Source organism: Rana temporaria, chromosome 5, assembly GCF_905171775.1.
Source record: "Rana temporaria chromosome 5, aRanTem1.1, whole genome shotgun sequence".
Taxonomy (NCBI): domain Eukaryota; kingdom Metazoa; phylum Chordata; class Amphibia; order Anura; family Ranidae; genus Rana; species Rana temporaria.
In genome coordinates, this window is record NC_053493.1 from 247,534,000 (window position 1) to 247,558,799 (window position 24,800).

Here is a 24,800-nt window from a genome sequence, read left to right on the forward strand (position 1 = left end):
TGTCATTCAAGTAAAGCTTTTGAAACTTTACGTTTGCCTGATCTGAAGTTACTCAAGGGATATAATGCAAGTAACCAGCATACATAGCCTACAGTTTGGGTCAGCTATGCACATTGGGGTATGAAGACAGTGGTACAAGATTTAAAGTGATTGCAAACTATCACCTTGTAAAACAACCCATTCAGTTTAAATTAGAAATGTAAGGCAAAACATTTTAGTATATATATATATATATATATATATATATATATATATATATATATATATACACACATATATATATATTTTTTTATTTTTATTTTTTTAAAACATTATAATACCCTTTACTCCTTTTTTTTAATATAAGTTATCACATTCCCTCTGTTCTCAGCTGAAGAAAAGCTGGTAGAGGAGAACCAACAGTACACTGGTCATCCCAGTGAATGACTGTGCAGGGGGAGGGGGATAGCAGCACAAGTCTGATCACTGGAGGAGAGAAGTATATGTTCTCAGCACAGCTAGAAAACTGACCACGCTGTGCTCTTCTGCTTAGTGTGGCCAGTTTTTAAAAAGTAGGGGGACTGGCAGGAACACCAGGGATTTCACACAAAAGAAGCAATACAAAGAGAACAGGAGATTTTTCATTTAAGTACATTGTACAGCAGGCATATATCAGGAATATGAAATGTTGGGTTTACATATTCTCTATTTCAATGTGAAAATACAAGTGTTTACCAAGGGTAACAAAGGTTTCTCTAGCAGCCTGTCATAAGTGTTTACATGTGACAGCTTCTATTAGGAGGAGATGCTGCCGGCACTCTCTACGTGAGATGGTCTTTCTCCCATAGCAACAGGAGCAGATCAGCACCGCAGAGGTCCCCAGCCTGTACAGAAGTATGGAAGAGGAAGAGTTAGGTGAAGTGCACGCATGGAGTCAGTGCTAGGTGCATGGCGGAGCTCCACACGGTAACTGGGAGTGAGGTAGCGGTAATACGCTGGACATGTGGAGAGGGCATAGGCTAAGTGTGTCCCTCCTAAATGCATCAGTGACCGTGGTAGTGTATATTACAGTAATGGCGAACCCTGGCACCCCAGATGTTTTGGAACTACATTTCCCATGATGCTCATGCACTCTGCAGTGTAGTGGAGCATCATGGGAAATGTAGTTCCAAAACATCTGAGGTGCCAAAGTTTGCCATCACTGGTATATTACATGAAAAGAGTTAACTAGAGTTCAGGCATCTGTTTAAGCAAATGTACCCTATGTATAAGGCAAGGACCCTATCCAAGGTGCCTAGTGTAGCCCAGAAGAACCCACCCCAGGGTAGGCCTCTCATGTGACCCTTGCTTGGCACCCATGGAGCAGAGGAATACTGAGGATGTGGCACTCACCCACTTCCCTTACATGCAGGAGAGGAGTGTGGGGGATGACAGCAGGCAGTCTGTGCAGGGGAAAAGAGCGGAGGGTATCTCACAGGGGCAGTATGTGCAGGAGAGAAATGTGGGGTTGTGACAACAGGCTATATATATATATATATATAGGAGAGAAGAGCGGAGGGTATGCCAGGTGTTAATATGTGCAGGAGCAGGTAGTATCTTCAGTAGAGGAGTACAGAGAGTATTTTTTTTAGCAACATCATCACTAAATAATATGGTCATAGCCATATAGGCGAATGCCAAAATTGTACTGTATTTTTTTTGCACTGTATCGTAATGCTTACTAAAAAGGTTGGAGAACAATAACCCCCGGGCCAGGACATTACTTGTACTGTGGGCAGAGATATCTCTCTCTCGTAGATAAAATTGTGCTTTTACAGCTTTGGGAGAGTGATTGTTCTGCCGTCTGCAGCATAGGACTTGGCTTTCTTTTATCACAGTTTGACTGTTTGTAAAGGGGGAACGTTTATTCAAATAATTTAATATAACAGGAATGACATGGTTGCAGACCTATTGTGTTTGTTTGCTTGGCAGGAGACTGTGTGAGAAAGAGGCCATGTGTGGCTGGGAGGGGAATAGTGATGTCAGGTTTCTGCCACCAAGTTTCGGTGCTAAATTGTGCAAAGGTGTGTTGCTTTAAGTATGTGGGTTTACAACCACTTCCCATCTGCCAATCGAGTTTTTACAGCCACAAGGTGGCTCTAAAATGCTGGGAGGCCGTCAATGTACGGCCTCCCGTCACTCAGGTGCCAATGTGCTTGCCTGGCAGCCGCGATGTCCGCCGGGCACCCGTGGTCAGCAGTCACAGAGCCAGGGACGTGGATCTGTGTGTGTAAACACAGAGATCCACACAACCTGTCAGGGAAAGGAGACCGATGGTGTGTCCCTTGTATATAGGGACAACCATCGATCACCTCCCCCAGTCAGTCACCTCCCCCCACAGTAAGAATCACCTAGCAGGGCACACATTTAACCCCTTGATCCCCCCTAGTGTTAACCCCTTCCCTGCCAGTCACATTTATACAGTAATCAGTGCATATTTATAGCACTGTTCGCTGTATAAATGTGAATGGTCCCAAAAATGTGTCAAAAGTGTCCGATGTGTCCATCGAAGATCGGCGCCATTACTAGTAAAAAAAAAAAGAATAAAAAAAAAAATTCATAATTCTATCCCCTATTTTGTAGGTGCTATAACGTTTGCGCAAACCAATCACTATACACTTATTGCGTTTTTTTTTACCAAAAATATGTAGAAGAATACATATCGGCCTAAACTGAGAAAATGTAAAAAAATAAATTAAAAAAACGATATTTATTATAGCACAAAAGTAAAAAATAGTTTGTTTTTTTTTCAAAATTGTCGCTCTATTTTTGTTTATAGCGCAAAAAATAAAAACCTCAGAGATGATCAAATACCACCAAAAGAAAGCTCTATTTGTGGGGGAAAAAATACGTCAATTTTGTTTGGGAGCCACGTCGCATGACCGCACAATTGTCATTCAAAGCGTGACAGTGCTGAAAGCTGAAATTTTGCATGGGCAGGAAGGGGATATATGTGCCCAGTAAGCAAGTGGTTATAAAGTAAATTTTTTTTTACCGAAAAGGCAGTCTCTTCGTTAAGGTAAAAAACAAAAAAACACCCGACTACCTATCCTAGCCACCCCCATCCCTAAACACTTACCTGACTACTGTCTTGGCTGCAGCACCGCTCCTCGACCTCCTAGATTCGCAGGAGCCACGTTGAACAGAGCAGCCTAGTATAACCTTTTTTATTTTATTACAGAAAACAAAATGACCTTTAGTATCACTTTAAATAGAAATCTGCCCCTAAATGATCTCCCACGAAAACCTTATTTGATTTATATTATTTTCTGTCCAAAAAAAGTGATTTATTATAGCTTTACTTGTTTTTTTAACAACCAAGCCTGACAGCCACAAGATGTGATTCATCTGCACGGAAGAAAGTCTAATGGACTTATTTACAAGTATTTTAAATGTACATCTTAAAAAGTACATCCATTTACGTAACTATCCACAAAGCGATCAGTTCTGTTTAAGAGGCTACAAAATCTAAGTAGACTTTAAAGCCCTAAGCTCATACATACACATTTCCACTCTTCTGCATGATTGCATTTGTCTGGTGAAAATGAAATTAAGTTTAAGTGGAGAAAGAAGTAGCACAATCCCCTTTTAATGCCCAGATGAAGAAGACATGGCGTGACGTCACTCTGTGAAAGACCCATTGTACAGCTTCCAACAAGTAACACATCTTTGGGGAAGGTCTGTTATAGTCATAGCCACTTTCTTTTCCACCCGTCAGGTAGAAAAATGTCAGTTGCAATGAGCAGCATTCCAACACGTTTCAGTGATGGCAAAGTCCTTTTTCAGGCCAGTAACCCAGCAATGATTGATGAGACTCAGACCGACAGTAGCGGATAGGGAAGCTTGGCTGCAGTTCAGTGTTATTGTAAGAAATCTCAAATATTTATTCCATCTCCTGCACTCACTGTAATCACATTTTCACCATGTTGCCAGGAAGGGAGCTTTGACATGAAGCCATAAATTGACACAGGCTACCATTGTTGCACATTTGCAATTGAAAACACTGAAATAATATTAAATCGTTATATATTTTCCTACCTGCAGAAGTAAAATTACTAAAATGTAATTTTAAATGCAAGGCTCGAAAAAAAATCCTTTTATTACACTTAATTTGCTTATTTCAGAGTGCTTAAAATGGTTTCCACAGATTGATTTCATATAGTTGAAACCACAGCAAAATCTGACATCATCTATGCTAGGGCTGGCATACTGCCCTGTAGGAAATAGTAGAGTGCAACTTGTATAAGTATGAGAACTCATTTGCTAAAGCAAGAGCACCAGCTATTAGAAAACAATCTCATGTATCCTTTATTATCTATCTGTGTAGTCTACAGGTTACGGCAATGTAAAAACAGTATATAGTTCCCAGAGTTTTGATATTATGTTTGTAACTGCTTTTATGACATTCCCACAATAAATTTACTTAGTTTTCTTACTACATTATCGTGTGCCTTCAAAGTCCAATTTACTAGTTTCCAGTCCATTCCATTAATATCGGGACGGTGGCACATTTACTAACTGTGCATCCGCAGTATCACCCTGCTTTGGATGTACGTTAAATTTAGGCCCTTTTCTTTCCATATAGTTCCCACCAGTTTTCTGACATGCATATTACTACTAGGGATTAGGGAGTGATTTTGGCAAAATAGCGTTCTATGTTTTTTTTTTTTCAATGTAGATGGGCAGTTTTATTTATTTAATTAGGGTGATCTTTGCATTTTTTTCCTTTTTTGTGTACTGTTGCTTTGAAATTTGTATTTTCTGGCCCAGGAAAGTTGAAAAAGAACTTCAGCAATGCTCAATTAATGCTTATTGACCCCATAAATAAAACAAAAATAAGCAATTTAATTTAGTGTGCTTCATTGAATTTCACTAAAATGGCAAAAATCTACTAGGAGATAAAAATTCTCATTTTACTCCTCTCGTACGCTTCTAACTACATGGGACCAAATCCCACTCATGGCTCAGCAAAAAGACAGAAGAAAGATGGCAACAGCACGGTCATCCAGTTCTGGGAGGGCATCTATTGACGTTCTCCCAGAAACCCGTGTCCTAGGGCAATGCTCTGTGAACAGCCGTGTTCTTCGAAAACACAAAAAAACCTTACTAGTCCCCCGGGACGACCAATAATTTCAGGGATAGGATCCAAAACTGAAAAAGCAAGTAGATTTGTAGATGAATACCTTTACACTCACGTTGTTGCATTACCTTCTTATATAATAGACACCTCTGACCTCCTAAAAAGTCTAGATGGTCTACACGTACCACAAGTGTACCTTTTGGTCACTATTGACATTGAGGCCCTATACTTGTCCATTCCTCACCAACATGGATTAGAGGTAATATCTAGATTCCTCAATGAAAGAGGTCCCACATATGATAGACTCAACAAATTCATAATATAACTCTTATCTCATCCTTACAATGGATGGATGAGTAGGGATGGCATGGCTGAGCATGAATGGATGGCATGGTTGAGTAGGGATGGCTGAGGTAATAATTGGCACAAAGCAGCGCTGTGGGCACTACAGATCCAGCATACAGCGCTGCCGCACCCGATCTCTCCCCTCTCCTCTCACACTGTATCGATCGGTACGGAGAGGGGAGAGATGAACCAGGCATGGGCCGGCTTTTTTACAACTGACAGAGCGATCATGTGGTAAAGGACCACTGCCATCGGCCCTATACCATGATCAGTGATGCGCCTGGTCCCCTGGACCTGGCAGTCACAGATATTATAGTACGCCCTCCCAAAATTATACAGTATCTCACAAAAGTGAGTACACCCTGCACATTTTTGTAAATATTATATCTTTTCATGTGACAACCCTGAAGAAATTACACTTTGCTACAATGTACAAGTAGTGAGTGTACAGCTTGTATAACAGTGTAAATTAGCTGTCCCTCAAAATAACTCAACACACAGCCATTAATATCTAAACCGCTGGCAACAAAAGTGAGTACACACCTAAGTGAAAATGTCCAAATTGGGACCAAAAGTGTCAATATTTTGTGTGGCCACCATTATTTTCCAGCACTGCCTTAACCCTCTTGGGCATGGAGTTTTCCAGAGCTTCAGAGGATGCCACTGGAGTCGTCTTCCACTCTACATGACGGAGCTGGTGGATGTTAGAGAACTTGCACTCCTCCACCTTCCATTTGAAGATGCCCCACAGATGCTTAATTGGTTGTCTTGGAGGTGTGTTTGGGGTCGTTATGTTGGAATACTGCCCTGCGGCCCATTTTCCGAAGGGAGGGGATCATGCTCTGCTTCTGTATGTCACAGTACATGTTGACAGTCATGGTTTCCTCAATGAACTGTAGCTCCCCAGTGCCGCCAGCACTCATGCAGCCCCAGATTCCAACACTCCCACCACCATGCTTGACTGTAGGCAAGACACACTTGTCTTTTCACTCCTCACTTGGTTGCCGCCACACACATTTGACACTATCTGAACCAAATAAGTTCATCTTGACCTCATCAGACCACAGGACATGGTTCCAGTAATCCATGTCTTTAATCTGCTTGTCTTCCACAAACTGTTTGCAGGATTTCTTGTGCATCATCTCTAGAAGAGGCTTCCTTTTGGGATGACAGCCATGCAGACCAATTTAATGCAGTGTGCGGCATATGGTCTGAGCACTGACAGCCCCCCCCCACCCCTTAAACCTCTGCAGCAATGCTGGCAGCACTCATAAGTCCATTTCCCAACCTCTGGATATGACGCTGAGCATGTGTACTCAACTGCTGTATGGTCTTGTCCACCAAGCTGCAGCTCAGTTTCAATCTTGCAATCTTCTTATAGCCCAGGCCCTCTTTATGTAGAGGGCCTCGGCAACTATATGAGCAACTATTTTTTTCAGATCCTCAGAAAGTTCTTTGCCATGAGGTGCCATGTTGAAATTCCAGTGACCAGTATGAGAGAGTGAAAGCGATAACACCAAGTTTAACACACCTGAGACCTTGTAACACTAACGAGTCACATTACACGGGGAGGGAAAATAGGGCCCAATTTGGAAATTTTCATTTAGGGGTGTACTCACTTTTGTAGCCAGTGGTTTAGACATTATTTGGCTGTGTGTTGCGTTATTTTGAGGGGACAGCAAATTTACACAAGCTATACACTCACTACATTGTAGCAAAGTGTAATTTCTTCAGTGTTGTCACAGGAAAAGATTAAATATTTATAAAAAATGTGAGGGGTGTACTCACTTTTGGACCAACGGTATGATGCTTAGCTCCTGCTAAACAGGGGACAAGATAGGCAACATTTCAGGCATTCATCCTAGGGTCAGACCAAATAGTCAGCTCATCCCTACTTGTAAAGTTACTTAAAGTAATAGTATCTGCAAATACAAAGGTCACACCTTTGATATACACATACACGAAACAGTTAAGTCAATGTAATGGTTTCTTTGTATTATCATACTTACAGATACCTGCAGATTATCTGCAAGTATCATTTTACACAGGAGTGGGTGCATTTTGACAGTCCCTCCTGCTGTACAACACAAAGCAATTGCCAGGTGTCATTTTGACAGCTGTTAATGACCTGTAACAGCAGCAGAGGAAGAAGAACTGCATGTTAAGACTCATTCACACTAGTAGTTGAGGGTCAGCAAAATCCCATGGTTGAGTTGGATTTTTACAGCACACAAACACTCCCCTTTAGCTTAGTCAGTGGTCGGGAGGGTTTACATGTTGTGGGAGGAATTCTACCCAATCGCTTTTGGTGGCAGTAGCGCCCGATGAATGCAACCAAATGAAAGTGTGGGGTTCAAGGGGTTAAAAAGCAGACAGTGAGGAGATACAATGTCTCCCCCCCACTGCCTGTCAAATGCTTCTGAAGAGAAATATGAACGTGATTGCACTTCAGAGATCAAAAGCACGAGTGAACAAGCCCTTAGTAATGTTTTCTAAAATCTTTGCTTACAATCCAAATCCTGATGTGGTTAAAATATAGTCAATAAAAAAGCATCCACTTTTTTTTATATGGATAGCCAAAATAATCCTAAGGATTACTGTGACGGGAGTCACTTTGGGCGGGGGGCCCGTGGAACCCAGAATCCCTTGGAGAGGCTGGCAAACCCTTGCTTGAGCTTCCCAATCACCTCCTATGTCTGTCACCCTGTGTCTATTATTAGGGGCACAGGGTGACCGAGAACCCCAGTCTAAACTGTACTAATCACACTCACTGTACAACACTGGAATGTTGTGTGTGTGTGTATATATATATATATATATATATATATACACACACACACACACACACACACAAACAGTTGTGCTCATAAGTTTACATACCATGGCAGAATTTATGATTTCTTGGCCATTTTTTTGAGAATATGAATAATACAAAAACATTTCTTTCACTCATGGTTAGTGTTTGGCTGAAGCTATTTATTATCAATCAACTGCGTTTACCCTTTTTAAATCATAATGGCAACAGAAACTACCCAAATGACCCTGATAAAAAGAAAAAAAAATAAGAAGTTGACACAAAGGGGTTTAAATGGCTATTAAAAGGTAACCATCCTCACCGGAGATCTTTTTGCTTGTAATTAGTGTGTGTATATAAAAGGTCATTGCGTTTCTGGACTCCCGACAGATCCTTGCATCTTTCATCCAGTGCTGCACTGACGTTTATGGATTCTGAGTCATGGGGAGAGCAAAAGAATTGTCAAAGGATCTGCAGGAAAAAGTAGTTGAACTGTATAAAAGAGGAAAGGGATATAAAAAGATATCCAAGGAATGGAGAATGCCAATCAGCAGTGTTCAAACTCTAATCAAGAAGTGGAAAATTAGGGTCAGGTAGAATATCTACCGTATTTTCCGGCGTATAAGACAACTTTTTAACCTATGAAATTTTTCTTGAAAGTTGTGGGTCGTCTTATATGGAGGTAACCTAATATGCAGACCGCAGCCGTCAATTTTTCAAAAGCCGCGCCTCCTCCTTCTGCTGTTCCGTGATAGGCGGAACACTCGGCTTCCCAGCAGAGCCTCTGTTCAATGTTCCGCCTATCACGGATGCCCTCTCGTCCTCGAAAGAGAGGGCATCCGTAATAGGCAGAACACTGAACACAGTGTCTCCTGGGAAGCTGAGTGCTCCACCTATCACGGAACAGCAGAAGGAGGCGGCGCGGCTTTTGAAAAATGGACAGCCGCGGTCTGAGATTCTGCATGTCAGGGATAAGGTAAGGGATCATCGAGACATGCAGCGACACAGTGAGGCATGTAACAATGGCACAGTGAGGCATGCAATGGTGGCACAGTGAGGCATGTAACGGTGGCACAGTGAGGCATGTAATGGTGGCACAGTCTGGCATGTAATGGCACAGTGAGGCATGTAATGGTGGCACAGTCTGGCATGTAATGGTGGCACAGTCTGGCATGTAATGGCACAGTGAGGTGAGGCGAGGCATGACTGGTAGGAAGTCTTATACGGTGAGTATATCCCAAAACCAACATTTTAGCTGGAGAATTAGGGGGTCGTCTTATACGCCCAGTTGTCTTATACGCCGGCAAATACAGTAATATTTCAGCCACAACTGCCAGGAAAATAGTTTGGGATGCAAAGAAAAACCCACGAATAACTTCATAAATACAGGACTCTCTGAAAACATGTGGTGTGGCTGTTTCAAGATGCACAATAAGGAGGCACTTGAAAAAAGATGGGCTGCATGGTCGAGTCGCCAGAAGAAAGCGATTACTACGCAAATGACACAAAATATTTCTCTTACAATACACCAAACAGCACAAAGACAAGCCTCAAACCTTCTGGCACAAAGTCATTTTGAGCGATGAGACCAAAATTGAGCTTTTTGGCCACAACCATAAACACAACATTTGGAGACGAGTCAAGAAGGCCTATGATGAAAGGTACACCATTCCTACTGTGAAACAGTGAGGTGGATCGCTGATGTTTTGGGGATGTATGAGCTACAAAGGCACAGGAAATTTGGTCAAATTTGATGGCAAGATGAATACAGTAGGTTATCAAAAAATACTGGAAGAACATTTGCATTCATCAGCCAGGAATCTGCGCATGGGAAGTACTTGGACATTCCAACATGACAATTATCCAAAACACAAGGCCAAGTCGACCTGTCATTGGCTACAGCAGAATAAAGTGAAGATTCTGGAGTGGTCATCTCAGTCTCCTGACCTCAATATCATTGAGCCACTCTGGGGAGATCTCAAACATGCAGTTCATGCAAGACAGTCCAAGAATTTACAGGAACTGGAGGCTTTTTGTCAAGAGGAATGGGCAGCTTTACCATCTGAGAAGATAAAGATCACACAAACGACTTCAAGATGTCATTGATGTTAAAGGGGGCAATATACGGTATTAAGAACTGGGGTATGTAAACTTTTGATCAGGGTCATTTGGGTAGTTTCTGTTGCCATTATGATATAAAGAGTAAAACACAATTGATTGATAATAAATGGCTTCAGCCAAACACTAACCATGAGTGAAAGAAAAGTTTGTGTTATTCATATTCTCTGAAAAATAGCCAAGAAATCATAAATTTTGCCAGGGTATGTAAACTTATGAGTACAACTGTGTTTGTGTATGTATATAGTATATTGTCTCATACTATGGTGTGCTCTCTGTTGGGTCGTTTGGGGTGTGCCTGTATGTATCCCATTGTTTCTGCCTGCCTTAGAAGCAACCTATTATGGGATGTATGTCCACATGGATTAGCTGTAAGGGGGAGGGTGGGGATTTCCCCAGCAGCCCCTCCCAAAGACAGTCTTCTGATGAGAAGTTTGAATCCACCTGTGTCATGCTACTGATGGAGAGGGGGGGGGGGGGGATTCTCCAACAGCCGTTAAATACCTGTGTATTCCTTATTGCTGATTGGACAGTTTACCCGGCCCTGAATCAAAAAGGGAGGGGCGATTGTCCCCTGAGTGTATATCTGTTGTTACATGTGTTTGAATAAAGAGTCTGATGTTTTCATCCTACACTGAGTTATGGCTAATGACTGGGTGCTCTGAGGGATCTTGGTTTGGACTGGTACCGGACAGAAGAAGCATTTACGGCAGACAGACTCATCTTGAGTATAGGGGTTTGGCACAATTAACTCTAGGTGAAGTTTAGGGGGAAAAAAAACATAAATATATTTTACATTTTTGTATTGTTAGCATCATTGACTTATTTTTATTGCTGAACTATTTTCAATGTGTATAGTAAGAGCTACAGCGTATATTGCTGTCAAGTATGCACAGTGATTGAGGTACATGGTACAAAACACATTCATTAAAAATTGTGACACACCAATCCAGGTGAAGCAAAAAGTCAGTAACAAGAAAACATTAAAAGATTTTAGAAAAAAATGCATATATCTGTGGGTGAGCACATTGTGCATACACAACCCATTTTCTCAGAATACTAGCTGCAGATGAAAGAGCAAAGATGCATGTTCTGCTCAACTAGCACTTTATCACATCTCAGTCCTAAACATCCTTAGGCACTTAACAAATGAGGTAATGGAAGCTTTTTTTTTTTTACAGCTCAACAGAATAGCAAACAGGTAACTAGGCCAACTTGATATGCGTAGGAAAATTATTAGAAGGAAGCCATTTTGGTAAGTTCTCGGTTAATCTCCACATATTGTTCCCTCAGACGCTGCACTGCTTTACGCTGCTCTTCATCAACTTCCAGACGTCTTTGTTCCTGTTCCTTCAGAAATGCTTCCCACCTAGCACAAAGTTTCTCATGACCAGCTTTCTCTGCACCGCTCTGCAAAAAAAAAAAAAAAAAAAAAAGGCATAAAAAATGTGCTAATATTTATTTACAGGTGAAGCTAAAGAACTACTGTGTAGTCTGCAGAGGTTCAGGGCCTGGCTGTACTGCTTGGTAGTGATGCCCGGATTAAGAGGCTGGTTGCGCATACTGCAAAATGATGACCCCTTTGACAGGTAAAAATTGTAATGGAAAAATTCAGGCAATTCAAAAGGCTGTTCTCCTGAAGGGCCACTTAAAACATCTAACATTCGCTCTTCAACAATATATCTTATTTATACCGTATTTTCCGGCGTATAAGACGACTTTCTGGATGCAAGAACATGCATCCAAAGTCGGGGGTCGTCTTATACGCCGGGTACGGTCTCAGTACTCACTTTTTTTTCCAGCGGTGACAGTCTCCCGTGCTGCGAGCGTGAATGATTTCAAAGCCGCGCCTTCTCTTCAGAGTGTTCTGCGATAGGAGGAACACAAATCTTCCCAGCAGCGCCTCTGTTCTGTGTTCCTCCTATCACAGATGCCTTCTCATCCTCGGACGAGATGAGAAGACGTCCGTGATAGGCGGAAAACAGAACAGAGGCGCTGCTGGGAAAATTTGTGTTCCTCCTATCACAGAACACTCTGAAGAGAAGGCGCGGCTTTCAAATCATTGATGTTTGCGGTCAGGCACAGTGGGGGCAAGTGATGGGGTATTACTTCTTCTTACCACCAATGTAACTTGATTATCATACAGATCGCTCATGTAAAGCACCTTCCCAGCACTTACCACCAATGTAATATGGTTATCCCACTATCCACTAATGTAATATGGTTATCCCATTATCCACCAATGTAACTAGGTTATTCTACAAAGTACCCTTGTCAGGGGGGGCATTCCTTCTCCTAAACATGGGCAAGTGATGGCGCAGAGAGGGGCAAGTGATGACACAGTGAGGGGCAAGTGATGGTACAGTGAGGGGCAAGTGATGGCAATGTGGGGGCATGTAATGTAATGGCACAGTGAGGAATGTAATGGCACAGTGAGATTTGAAAAAGCCGAGTGTGGAGAAGGGAGGAGGAACGGCGGTCAGTGCTAAATATTGGCCTAATTTTGATAATAATCGTCTGATGACGATTTATCAAAAATTGCCAAATATCGGCCGATATATCGGTCTACCTCTGGTAATAAGGTACAATATTTAGCCAAAAGGAACTCTACTAACACATACAATCTCATCTAATTGGCTCCATACTAGTATATGTAAACTATTATATTTATACATTTAGTGAAAGTAGATTAAAGTATCTCGAAACCCAAGAACAAAAAAGGTCATATATTGCAATTTTCTGCACATTAGAACTTTGTTAAATTGTGAAAGCACTAAAAAAAATGGTCTCTTCTAAGCTTAGGTCGCATGATCCTGTTGTCTTGCTCCCTCTTTCAAAAGCTACAGCTTAGGACCAAGGAGCGCTGCAGAGGCTTAAATCGGCAACATGTTATGCAATCACTATGAAAAGAAGGAGGCAGAGATTTGCTACTAAAATTAACTCTAATAAGCAAAAGGCCCTTTTATATTGTACAGCAATTGTACATACAATAAAAATGTAAGTTATTGCTTGTACATACAGTATCTCACAAAAGTGAGTACACCCCTCACATTTTTGTAAGTATTTTATTATATCTTTTCATGTGACAACACTGAGGAAATTACACTTCACTACAATGTAAAGTAGTGAGTGTACAGCTTGTATAACAGTGTAAATTCAAAATAACAACACACAGCTAATAATATCTAAACCGCTGGCAAAAAAAGTGAGTACATCCGAAGTGAAAATGTCCAAATTGGGCCCAAAGTGTCAGTATTTTGTGTGACCACCATTATTTTCCAGCACTGCCTTAACCCTCTTGGGCATGGAGTTCACCAGATCTTCACAGGTTGCCACTGGAGTCCTCTTCCACTCCTCCATGATGACATCACAGAGCTGGTGGATGTTAGAGACCTTGCACTCCTCCACCTTCCATTTGAGGATGCCCTACAGATGCTCAATAGGGTTTAGGTCTGGAGATATGCTTGGCCAGTCCATCACCTTTACCCTCAGCTACTTTAGCAAGGCAGTGGTCATTTTGGAGGTGTGTTTATGGTCGCTATCATGTTGGAATACTGCCCTGCGGCCCGGTCTCTGAAGGGAGGGGATAATGCTCTGCTTCAGTATGTCACAGTACATGTGACATTCATGGTTCCCTCAATGAACTGTAGCTCCCCAGTGCCGGTTCTGTCAAATAGTGCCCTCTGTCCAAAGAATATATATCGCAGAACGGAATGGCACAACAGCAGATTTCTAGATCAGCTGTTGTGACAGCGTTTGCACAGTGCGTAACAATAGCCGAAAAGCGCTGAGGGACAGAATTATTCTCAGATTCTGCTTCGCACATGCAGGGCCTGTTTAGTGTTGTGAAGGGTGCGTTTTTTTTGTGTTGATGTACATTGTTACAGAATCAGAGAACAACATTGCCCCTTTGCAGCACTAAACCCACCCAACAACACAAAAAAAACTTCCCTTCACAACACTAAACACACCCCGCAAGTGTGAGGCAGGATTGGAGAATAAACCTGTCCCTCGGCACTCGTCGGCTATTGTAGCCAACACACTGCGCATGTGCCATCACAACAGCTGATCAGTATGCCGTTCCATACTGTGCATGCGCAGCCTGGAGAGGGCATATTTCGATAGAGGGCACTATTCGACAGAACACTGGCAGCACTCATGCAGCCCCAGACCATTGCACTCCCAGCACCATGCTTGACTGTAGGCAACACACACTTGTCTTTGTACTCCTCCCCTGGCTGCCGCCACACCCATCTGAACCAAATAAGTTCATTGTGGTCTCATTAGACCAGCAAACTGTTTGCAGGCTTTCTTGTGCATCATTAGAAGAGGCTGCCTTCTGGGACAACAGCCATGCAGACCAATTTAATGCAGTGTGCGGCGTATGGTCTGAGCAATGACAGGCTGACCCCCTTTAACCTCTACAGTAATGCTGGCAGTACTCATACATCTATTTCCCAAAGACAACCTCTGAATACGACGCTGAGCATGTGCACTCAACATCTTTGGTTGACCATGGTGAGGCCTGTTCGGAGTGGAACCTGTCCTGTTAAACCACTGTATGGTCTTGGCCACTGTGCTGCAGCTTAGTTTCAGGGTCTTGGCAATCTTCTTATAGCCTAGGCCAGCTTTATGTAGAGCAACAATTATTTTTTCAGATCCTCAGAGAGTTCTTTGGCATGAGGTGCCATGTTGAACTTCCAGTGACCAGTAGGAGAGCGAGAACACCAAATTTAACACAACTGCTCCCCATTTATGCCTAATACCTTGTAATGAGTCACATGATTCCAGAAAGGCTAATTTTGCCCAATTTGGACATTTTCACTTAAGGGTGTATTTACTTTTGTTAGCAGCGGTTTAGACATTAATGGCTGTGTGTTGAGTTATTTTGAGGGGACAGCAAATGTACACTGTTATACAAGCTGTACACTCAGTACTTTACATTGTAGAAAAGTGTAAATTCTTCAGTGTTGTCACATGAAAAGATTATGTAGCGCTCTGCTCCTGTTGATCAGGTGTTGCTTTAAATTTAGTGGGGTCTGAGCTGTTATTTGGCTCAGACAAGAATGATTAAAGGGCAATTTAGCCTCTGTTCCAGCCGTTGCTATGCTGGGAGTTCCACCATTGTTCGTCTGGGGGTGTCATTACCACCCCAGGCCAAGGGTGGCAGCAGCAAGGTCAAAGTGCATTGGGTATTCCCCTCGGCAGCGAATCAGTGGGAGTGGTTGCTCGCTGTGCATGCCGGGGAGGGATATTTAAGGGACAGACGCCATTAGGGTGGGATCGTGGGGATCTGTCTGTCGTCCCAAGCGCCTCGTGGCCCGTCTGGCCTGAGGTGCGTGTCCTGAATCCTGGTTCCGGGACCACGTTGGCCCGGGCTGTGACTTCGTTGGTAGGCCCAGTAGTCTGGCTGGGGCCTGCCTTGCCATGGTGATCCTGTGCTGTCCGTCCTGCAGGAGGAAACCACTTGGTGAAGATAGCCAGGGCAGGACCTATACTGGAGAAGGCCATGCAAGAGGCTGGTACCTTGGGAGAAGGCCTGGAAGATCCGGGTGCTGAGTCCTGTGGCAGAGGATTCCGAACCAAAGTGTCAGACAGGAAAGTCTGTGGTAGAGACTGGACTTTACTTCATGCGCCATCCTGGCTGCTAAGCCAGTCAGAGGGACCTATCCGGGTGAGCAATACCCACTCTGGCTAGAGTGGCAACGAGAACCGTTTGCTGGAAGCAGGAGTGTTTCCCTATCTGTGATTATGCACCTGAACCTACCTACCCTTTCCACCCCTCCACCTTCTTTTCTATTGAAGTTCTGAAAAATAAACCCAAGAAAAAAAGTGCATTGTGTGGACATTGAAATTCTTCAGACTCTCCTTTCACCCTGGACAGCAAGAATATAGAGGTAACATGCCACCCAAAAATAACCAGTGCTCCTTTGGGGGTAGTGCTACAATATAATAAAATATTTACAAAAATGTGAGGGGTGTACAAATTTTTGTGAGAAATTTTGGGTGTAAAATTGCCTTAGCATGTTATTAAACATCATAAACAAGCACATGGGTCTGTGCTCTCCAACGTACAGACATTTTTACAGTGTATTTAGCGGTTTGCCTAAATGTAACAGATAACCTAAGACCATCAATAATGGGCCACACCATTTTTCTAGTGCAGAATTTGTTTGGTTTTATTTTTATCCAATTGCCTATTTTTGAGTGATATGGATAGACATATAAGCTTGCATAGAGCCTGATAAAATTCAAATGTCTAGTAGTTAATTAACTATTTGCGTTTCCTTTTTACCGGCTATATTGAACTTTCTATGCCAGTTTTGACCTTCCCAAATATATCTGGGAAAGAGCAGAAGGTATAAATCTATCTATTAGACACTTATGGTGCCACACCTTCTAAACTACTTACCCGTACAACAAATACAGTCAGGGTTAAAACCTAAAACAAAAAAGTGAAAACTGCCCAATGCTTGTTCTTTATAAAAGATTTTCATGCTGCAAAAACTGTTAGTTCTTGGGTTTAAATAAGCAATATTTTCAAAATGCCTAAATGTCTGATTTGGTTTCTAAAAAAGCAGGGTGTATGGATGATACAGTCCTTTTCCAGAGCTATTTTGTGCTCTGACCTTTCTAAGCATGTTCCCCCATTTTCCTGTAAACAGAGAGGCACTGTATGAGCAGGTCCTATGGGCTTTCACCACTCCAGTCTTGGCCACAGTGTGGAGACCACTGTTGATTTTTAGTGGGAGTGTATAGGTCACAGTGGTTTCCAGCTCTTGATGTGAACACAAACAAGTACGGTTTAATCTTCTTAGTGTAAAGAATAAAATATACCCATCACTTCACGAAAGCAGTTTTGGCAGCTCCATCACACCCCTAAAAGGTTACTAAAGTAAATTTACAGAACTGAAATAAGGAAAAGAGCCTTAAACTAAATGTTGTGTGTCAAGACTTTTCCTAGGAATCCAGTATCTAAAATATGTGTAATGAGTAAAATATATTTTCCTTGCAATGACAAAGCAGCTCATAAACAGCCCAGTATCTGCGGATTATTCAGCTCCTATGCATTTTATTGTTCCACAGCACAGCATTTTATACAGCCCAGCTTTGTGTCAAGTGAACTTTAATTTTTTTTTTATTTAGACATAGTTGTCTAAATAAAATTACTGTTTGAATTTCCCACATATGCCTAACAGAGGCAAAAGGACACCATGAACTTGGTTTTAGTTGTTTTCTATTTTGAGGATATACATTTGTAGCTAATCAAGATTGAAATTGTGCTGTCAAAGTTCTGTGGGAGATATTCCAAGCTACATAATTAATGGGAAAACCTAACTTTCTTAAAATTGATTCCATCGCAGTTCGAATATTCGATGAAGAGAATAGCAGAACTGCAGTGAGGGTCTATTTTGGTTTTGTAGACATTGGGGGTCATTTCCAAAAAAGCAAATCCACTTTGCCATTGGAAGTGTAGTCACTGTAGATCTGAGAGGGACATGCAAGGAAAATATATATATATATATATATATATATATATATATATATATATATATATATATATTTTAGCTTTAACATAGCAGAGAGGTGAGGGAAACCTTGACTGTGTTTTATAAATCTGGTCATCGCCGCTAGGCAACAATTGTAGGTGCATAGTGTGTCCCGGGTTGGGTGCTATGGTCATCTTGTGAGGAACCACAGCACCCATAAAGGAACATGCTGACAAAGCTGGAATCTGTTATTTGTGTTTTTGGTGGAAGCTGTGGTCTTGCCTGCTCAAATTGAATGCTATTGCACCTGCACATCTTGAAGCATGCTTTTGCACATGCATCATTCCATTGCCAGGAGGTTACTGCACTTGCATGTTATGTTAAAGGATGCTGCTAGATAAAATTGTGCGGACAGGGTCACTTTAAGAGAAACTCCTCTATAGACTTATATACACAGCAAATTCATAAAAGCTAGTTGTTCAACAGGCAGTTCAAATAAGCAAATAGTACACTTCAGTGATTCACAAGTTCTCTCAGCATGTCATGATGAAAAGCCACTCCATAAAGGCGACTTAATAGACAGTATGTCTGAGGTATAAGAGCAACAGCTGTAACCTTTACCTTTCCACTATGGGAGTTTTTTTTTTTTTTATAATAAAAAGTGCTTTTTCTCTTTTACAAACCTTGGAAAAAAAAACTTGTAACATAAGCAAACAGATTCATTTTCCACAAATTCTTTTAAAGTACAAGGTGATTTAAAAATGTAAATTTTTACAAAATGTGTTACTATAAAAAGTTAATTTCAATTAGTTAATTTCAATTATAAAATCAAATCTAGAGTCAAGGTAGAAAAAAAATCAAGCATTCGGAAGTTCATATTCATACACCAACATCTAAAAATTTACCTACAAGTATATATATTTTTTGGAATATCTTCCTACATGTTTTGCACTCAAGACCCATCCTAATCCAAGAACAATACTATACTGTACCGTATGCAAGGAAAAGCAGCTTTTCACCCTAGGCTGCACTATGCCGCGTACACACGACGTGAAAAATTACATTTTTTTAATGTCATTAAAAACAATCGTGTGTGGGCTCCAGAGCAGTTTTCATGACGTGAAAAATGGGCATTAAAAATTTAGAACATGCTCTATTTTTTTGCGTTGTTTTTCACGTCGTAAAAAAACAGTGCATGCTCAGAAGCAAGTTATGAGACGGGAGCGCTTGTTCTGGTAAAACTAGCATTCGTAATGGAGATAGCACATTCGTCACGCTGTAACAGACTGAAAAGCACGAAGACTGAAAAGCACGAAGACTGAAAAGCGCCAATCGTCTCTCACCAAACTTTTACTAACACAAAATCAGAAAAAGCAGCCCCAAGGGTGGCGCCATCCGAATGGTACTTCCCCTTTATAGGGCCGTTGTACGTCACTGCGCTTTGCTCGAGCATTTTCTTTTTCACGATCGTGTGTAGGCAAGGCAGGTTTGACAAGAATCACGTAAAAAAAAACTTCGTTTTTCTAGACCATTAAAAATGGTCGCGTGTAAAGGAATTTTTTTTCCCCCTAATAGCTTCCTTTACCTTAGTGCAGTCCTCCTTCACTTACCTCATGCTTCGAGTTTGCTTTTAAATGTCCTCATTTCTTCTGAGAAATCCTCACTTCCTGTTTTTCTGTCTGTAACTACACACCGTAATGCAAGGCTTTCTTCCTGGTGTGGAGAAAGCTTCTTGAGGGGGCGAGCAGGAGTGTCAGGATGCCCACTAACACACAGCTCCTTTCTCTATTTGCAAAGTAGAGAGTGTCCTGACTTGCCTGCTTGTCCCCTCCCCCCTCAAGAGGCTTTCTCCACACCAGGGATAAAGCCTCGCATTACGGTGTAGTTACATACAGAAGAACAGGAAGTGAGCATTTCTCAGAAGAAATAAGGACATTTAAAAGCAAAATCGAAAGATGAGGTAAGTGAAGGAGGACTGCACTAAGGTAAAGGAATTCAGGGGAAAAAAATATTTCCTTTACAACCCCTTTAATGATTTGGACGGTGTAAGGGAAGGAATAAAACCTGTGATCAGGTTACAGAATCCCCCTAGGATTGCCGCATCTATATAAATACTTCTTAGCCGCCAGACTAGCTCAACTATCCGTAGTCTACTCCAAACTTGAAAAACCGGACTGGGTCCATATAGAGAAACAATCTCTCTCTCAATCCTACACCCTTTGGGACAGAATCTGTCACCTTCCAGCCCTAGTTTCAATGGGGCAACCTCTAGCCCATGTGTTTCAAAATCCAAATTTTCCACCTGGAATGGACAGTAAGGCCTTCAGTTGGTGGTTGGACAGGGGTCTGTACCACATAGGACACTATTTCACCACGAAGTGCCCTCTTACCCTGGACCACTGTTTAACAAAATTGGATCTCCCTGACACTGAAAAACTCAGATTTAGACAAATATCAGTTTTTATAAACTATATGGATGGAGAAGCCTCTCCCTCCCAAATTCACAGATTATGAGCTCTGGTGTGGGCAGGCCGTGGGACAAAGGGATCTCTGTCATCTACTCTTCACTCACTCACCCAACCAAGAAGTCGCCCTATATGAGAGCATGGGAGGCTGACCTCCAACACGAATGGGATCTGGAGACCTGGCAAGCGGCTTTCTCCAACTCATTTTGGGGTATCTTGAATACTTCCTTGATGGAAGCAAATTTAAAAGTACTCATGAGGTGGTACATGACTCCCACCAGACTTGCGGCCATCTACCCATCATCAGATCCTAGTTGCTTTAGAGGCTGCTAACTACTGGGTTCGCTATTGCATGGTTGGTAAGAATGTCCCAGAATAAGACTGGTCTGGCAGAAGATATTTAACCTCATCTCTATAGTCACTAAATGCTCGGTCCCCAGATCCGCATCTGTTGCTCTCCTTAATGCCCGGATTCCTTGTATATCCAAGCCCAATCAGAAGCTGATCCACTTTATGCTCCTCGGGGCAAAAATCACCATTGCTAGGGCTTGGAAACAGGACTCCCTGAGCGACAGACACCTTTAGTTCATTTCTATACCTCCCCTTCCCCTAACTAGCTTGTATTCTTCCATTAATCAGCCCACTGTTGGGCTTCATAAAATCAAATGAAGCCTTGTTGCTGACACTATGCTTTTTTTGTTACATGTTATAATGATGTAGACCCAACCTTTTGTCATATTGCAATTGTATTCTGTCTGCTTCTGTATTTGAAAAATAAAAATCTATTGAACGGAATAAAACCTTTGTTAGTTTTGATTAATCTCTGTACCCATGTTGAAACAGGAAGCGGAAGAAAAAAAAAGAAAAAAAAAGGAAAAATCTCTCCAGAAGGCACACAGACTGCAACAAAATACATTCTTTCAGTAAACTGGGAAAGAGTTAGACCCTACATCATATTGTCACGGTTTGTGTTTTCCTGTCCCAGTGACAACCACTCCCTTTATTTAATGTCCTCCTGTTATAGGAACAGGAAGTGAAACGAAACCTCCCCAGCAATAAAAATGTAAGTATTCATACCCAAGTACGTTCAAAGCTAAAAAGAGAAAAAGGGGCTAAGCTGGAGCAGATTTTGAAATACATTAACATTTAATAAACCACATATACTACAGGTGTCCACAGCTTCTAAGTGAACTTTTTGGCTTTTTAAATCAAAACAATGTTCAAAATCAAGCAACTCCTAGCAATCAAAACTAATTTGTATAATAAACAGATACAGTCAATAAGTGGTTAGCTGCTACATCATTGCCGTTTGTATTGCCCTAACAATACGATGTAAACTAACGTAAAGTGCCACTTTAACCCTATAGGAAGTCACTTGAAAGCAAAGGTGCAGCCAAAATAAAAAACTGAAAAATCAAACACAAGACATATCTAACAGTCAGTAGGAAGTGTCCCTTATGCTCATGCCTCTTTTGGTTGAAAATTTTCTCCATCCAAGCACCCTATGCCCCCCATCTCCGATGTCGTAATCTTCTGGTGCGGAGCAGGTTAATACAAAAAGGGGCCATCACATGCTCTTATCAAGAGGCCCCGACTATGCCTGCCCCTCCCCACCCAGCTTCACCATTCATTGAAGCTGTACTATGAATGAAAGCATGATCATCCGCCCATCCTCCATTCTTAGTTCCTGTTTCAATTTAAGAAGCTGCAGTATGGCTTCTATGAATGCAGAAGCTGCCCACATTTCCCGGGACAGTCACACATTTGGCAGGCCTGTCCTGGGCACCTTCATTCCAGGACCATACAGTGTCCTGGAATTTCCCCCTGGGTCAATCTGATGCCCCCCAAATAGGCTTCTGCATCGCCGCCGTCATTTCCTGGTGGACTCCTGGGCTTGCCAAGAACAATTTGACCCGAATCCCCCACCTGCTGGTTTACTGCCACAACTGGTTGCTAGGCGCCTGGTGTCTAGCAATCAATAACGTCACCACAGTGCGTGGCCACGGCATTCAGAGCGGAGGAGGATGCAACTTCCTCCTCTCATGCCTAGTGCATTGCTACGCCCACATCCTCAATCTTCTACGGGGGACCGGTGGTATGCAGATGCACTGTGCAGAGGTGTAAGCCGACAGCAGTGAGGACACTGACATGAAACAGTGACAGATGACATGACACTCAGAGGGAAGGGAGGACACATCCTCAATATCAGGATTTCATGCTAGAGCTTGCCGAATCCCCCCCTCATCTTTTTTTGGGAAGGGTGGGCGGGGGAGGTGTCCCTGAATGGCAGTTTGAAAGTGTTGTCACCCTGGGGGGGTGGCACAGAAGGAGGAGAATCTCAACCAAAACAAGACGCATCAACGCAAGGGACAAGTTTTGTCTCTTTTTTTTTTTACTTTGGCTACACTTAGGTTTTAAATAAGAACTACTTCTTTGTTTTTGACAGCTTACATGTGAATTCTGCCTCAAAGTTTCCATCTTCACTATAGGTATTCCAAGATTCCAGTTCTTTGTATGTCTCAGAGTAATATTAGGAGTGTGGTATGATCAGCGTTTACCTTTGCATGCTCCTGCTCTTGCTTCTGGAGCCTGCAGATGGTATGATTGGCAGTTTCCACTGTAAGAAAGATTTGAATTGATTAATCAGCTGTTCTATCCTCAAAGGGAAGTTGTGTACACAAAAGCATGTATGACAGAACTAAAAACGGACTCTAGTAAAACATGTTCACACTATGCTCAGGAAGTGCCCTTGGGTGATCACTGCGAAGGCCTGGCAAAGCAGGAAAGGATATTAAAGGAATCATCAGTTTCCCCGGCTGACAAGCAATGGGAATTGCTAGTACTTTGTACATATGCAAGGAAAGGCTTGACAAATCTCAGATTGCTAACAGATGGGAGAGGGGCTTAAATATTTCCTTTATTTACATATTCCAGAACAGCCGTACAAGCATTTAAAGGTCTTTCATTGTTATTTGAATATGCCACACTTGTATTTTAAATATTAGATCAAACAGGCAACCGTACAGACATTTCAGTGTCTACAAATAAACCTTGGGCACTCACCTAAAACAATTAAATTTTCCATTAAGGGTAATGGGGTAGGCCATGTGTAAAAAAAAATATGTATTATTTGTAGTACTGCTTAGATCAGCTTTGTGAAGCTCTTCTGCTCTCACCTACCTACAATTCCCTGTTGAAGACAGCTGATCATCAAATGTAGCAAAGGAAGGCATTTACCGGAAAAACTTAAAGTGATACTAAACACACACCATTTCATTTACATTGTCTCTTCTGTTTCTGTAGGTGGATGATGGCACTATTATTTTAATTAACCAGTCCAGCTCCAGAGCAACTTGTTTTATTTTCCCTGCATACATGTAAAAATTATAATTTTTGGTAATAAAATTACATAAACCTCCAGAACATTTTATATTTTCTGAAAGCAGCGGCCCTGTAGAACAGAAAGGGGTTAGTTACAAATTTCTGTTCAATGTGATATTTGAAAAACTGTTTATTAAAAACGCAAATTTTCAGGAAAAAATATAATAGAATTAATTTCAGTGCAAAACCACACCATATAAATACCAATTTTTGGTTAAAATATAAAAAATGAGGTTGCATTGAGTAAATGGGTACCAAAGATTTTATGTCTTAAAATGGCGTGCACTCGCAATATCGCCAAAAAAGATGGTGCCCAAAAATCCCCATAGGCGACGCTTTAAAAGCTTCCACAGCTCATCAGTTTAGCGTTAACTAGTATCTTTTGTGCTAGAATCACACATATGGTGTGACTGTGGTTTACATGTGCATGCACACCCTGGGCTCGCATTTGCGCCAATGTGCGGGGCTACGGTGGTTGTCAGAAATTTTTAACCACTTGCAAACCACCCGCCGCAGATGTACGGTGGCTCGGCTGTGCAAATCACCGTACCAGTATGGCGATTCATGCACTAGATTTCGTGGGCCAGCGGGGGAGCCAATCAGCAGGTCCGGTGAACCCGATGTCTGCCAGCCACCCATCAGCTTGTGATTAAAAGGTTCACTCTTTGGACGTACACAGTACGTCCAAAGAGCTGAATTGGTTAAAAAAAAAAAAAAAAAAAACATCAAGTATTTTTTTCCTAATCAATATACTGCAGTGACCCAGATCTTTCCCAGCACGTCCGCAGGGAAACATAAGCATGAGGGGCTTCTAGTCCTCTGCTGCTGGTCACATATGTTAAAAAAAATTCAAATACATTTTTTTTGGAATACAGGAGTAAAAATAAAATCAATAAAAACTGTTTTAAATTGGCATACAAATATATATTTGAAAACAAAATATTTCATATTTTTGGCAACAACACGGTTTGGGCAAAGGAACAAGTTCCTCCTCTATTACTTTCAGATTTAAAAAAAAAAAAAAAAAACAGCTCTAGCCCAGACGGTTCATTTTCTCATATACAGTCGAACCTTGGATAATCTGTTTCAGGAGAATGCTTGTAATCCAA

The 24,800-nt window shown here is 41.8% G+C and overlaps 1 protein-coding gene across 1 annotated transcript in view; it reads right to left on the reverse strand.

Annotated features, from left to right (window-relative positions):
• Positions 1 to 11,520: 11,520 nt before the first annotated feature.
• The window catches only part of BLOC1S5 (biogenesis of lysosomal organelles complex 1 subunit 5), a 61,257-nt gene continuing 47,977 nt past the window's right edge, over positions 11,521 to 24,800 (reverse strand). Inside the window, exons 4-5 of the mRNA XM_040353695.1 lie at positions 22,869 to 22,927; positions 11,521 to 11,765 (exon numbers count right to left, since the gene is read on the reverse strand). Coding sequence (XP_040209629.1) covers positions 11,592 to 11,765; positions 22,869 to 22,927 — 233 coding nt within the window. The 3' untranslated portion in view covers positions 11,521 to 11,591. The remainder of the gene's footprint in view (positions 11,766 to 22,868; positions 22,928 to 24,800) is intronic.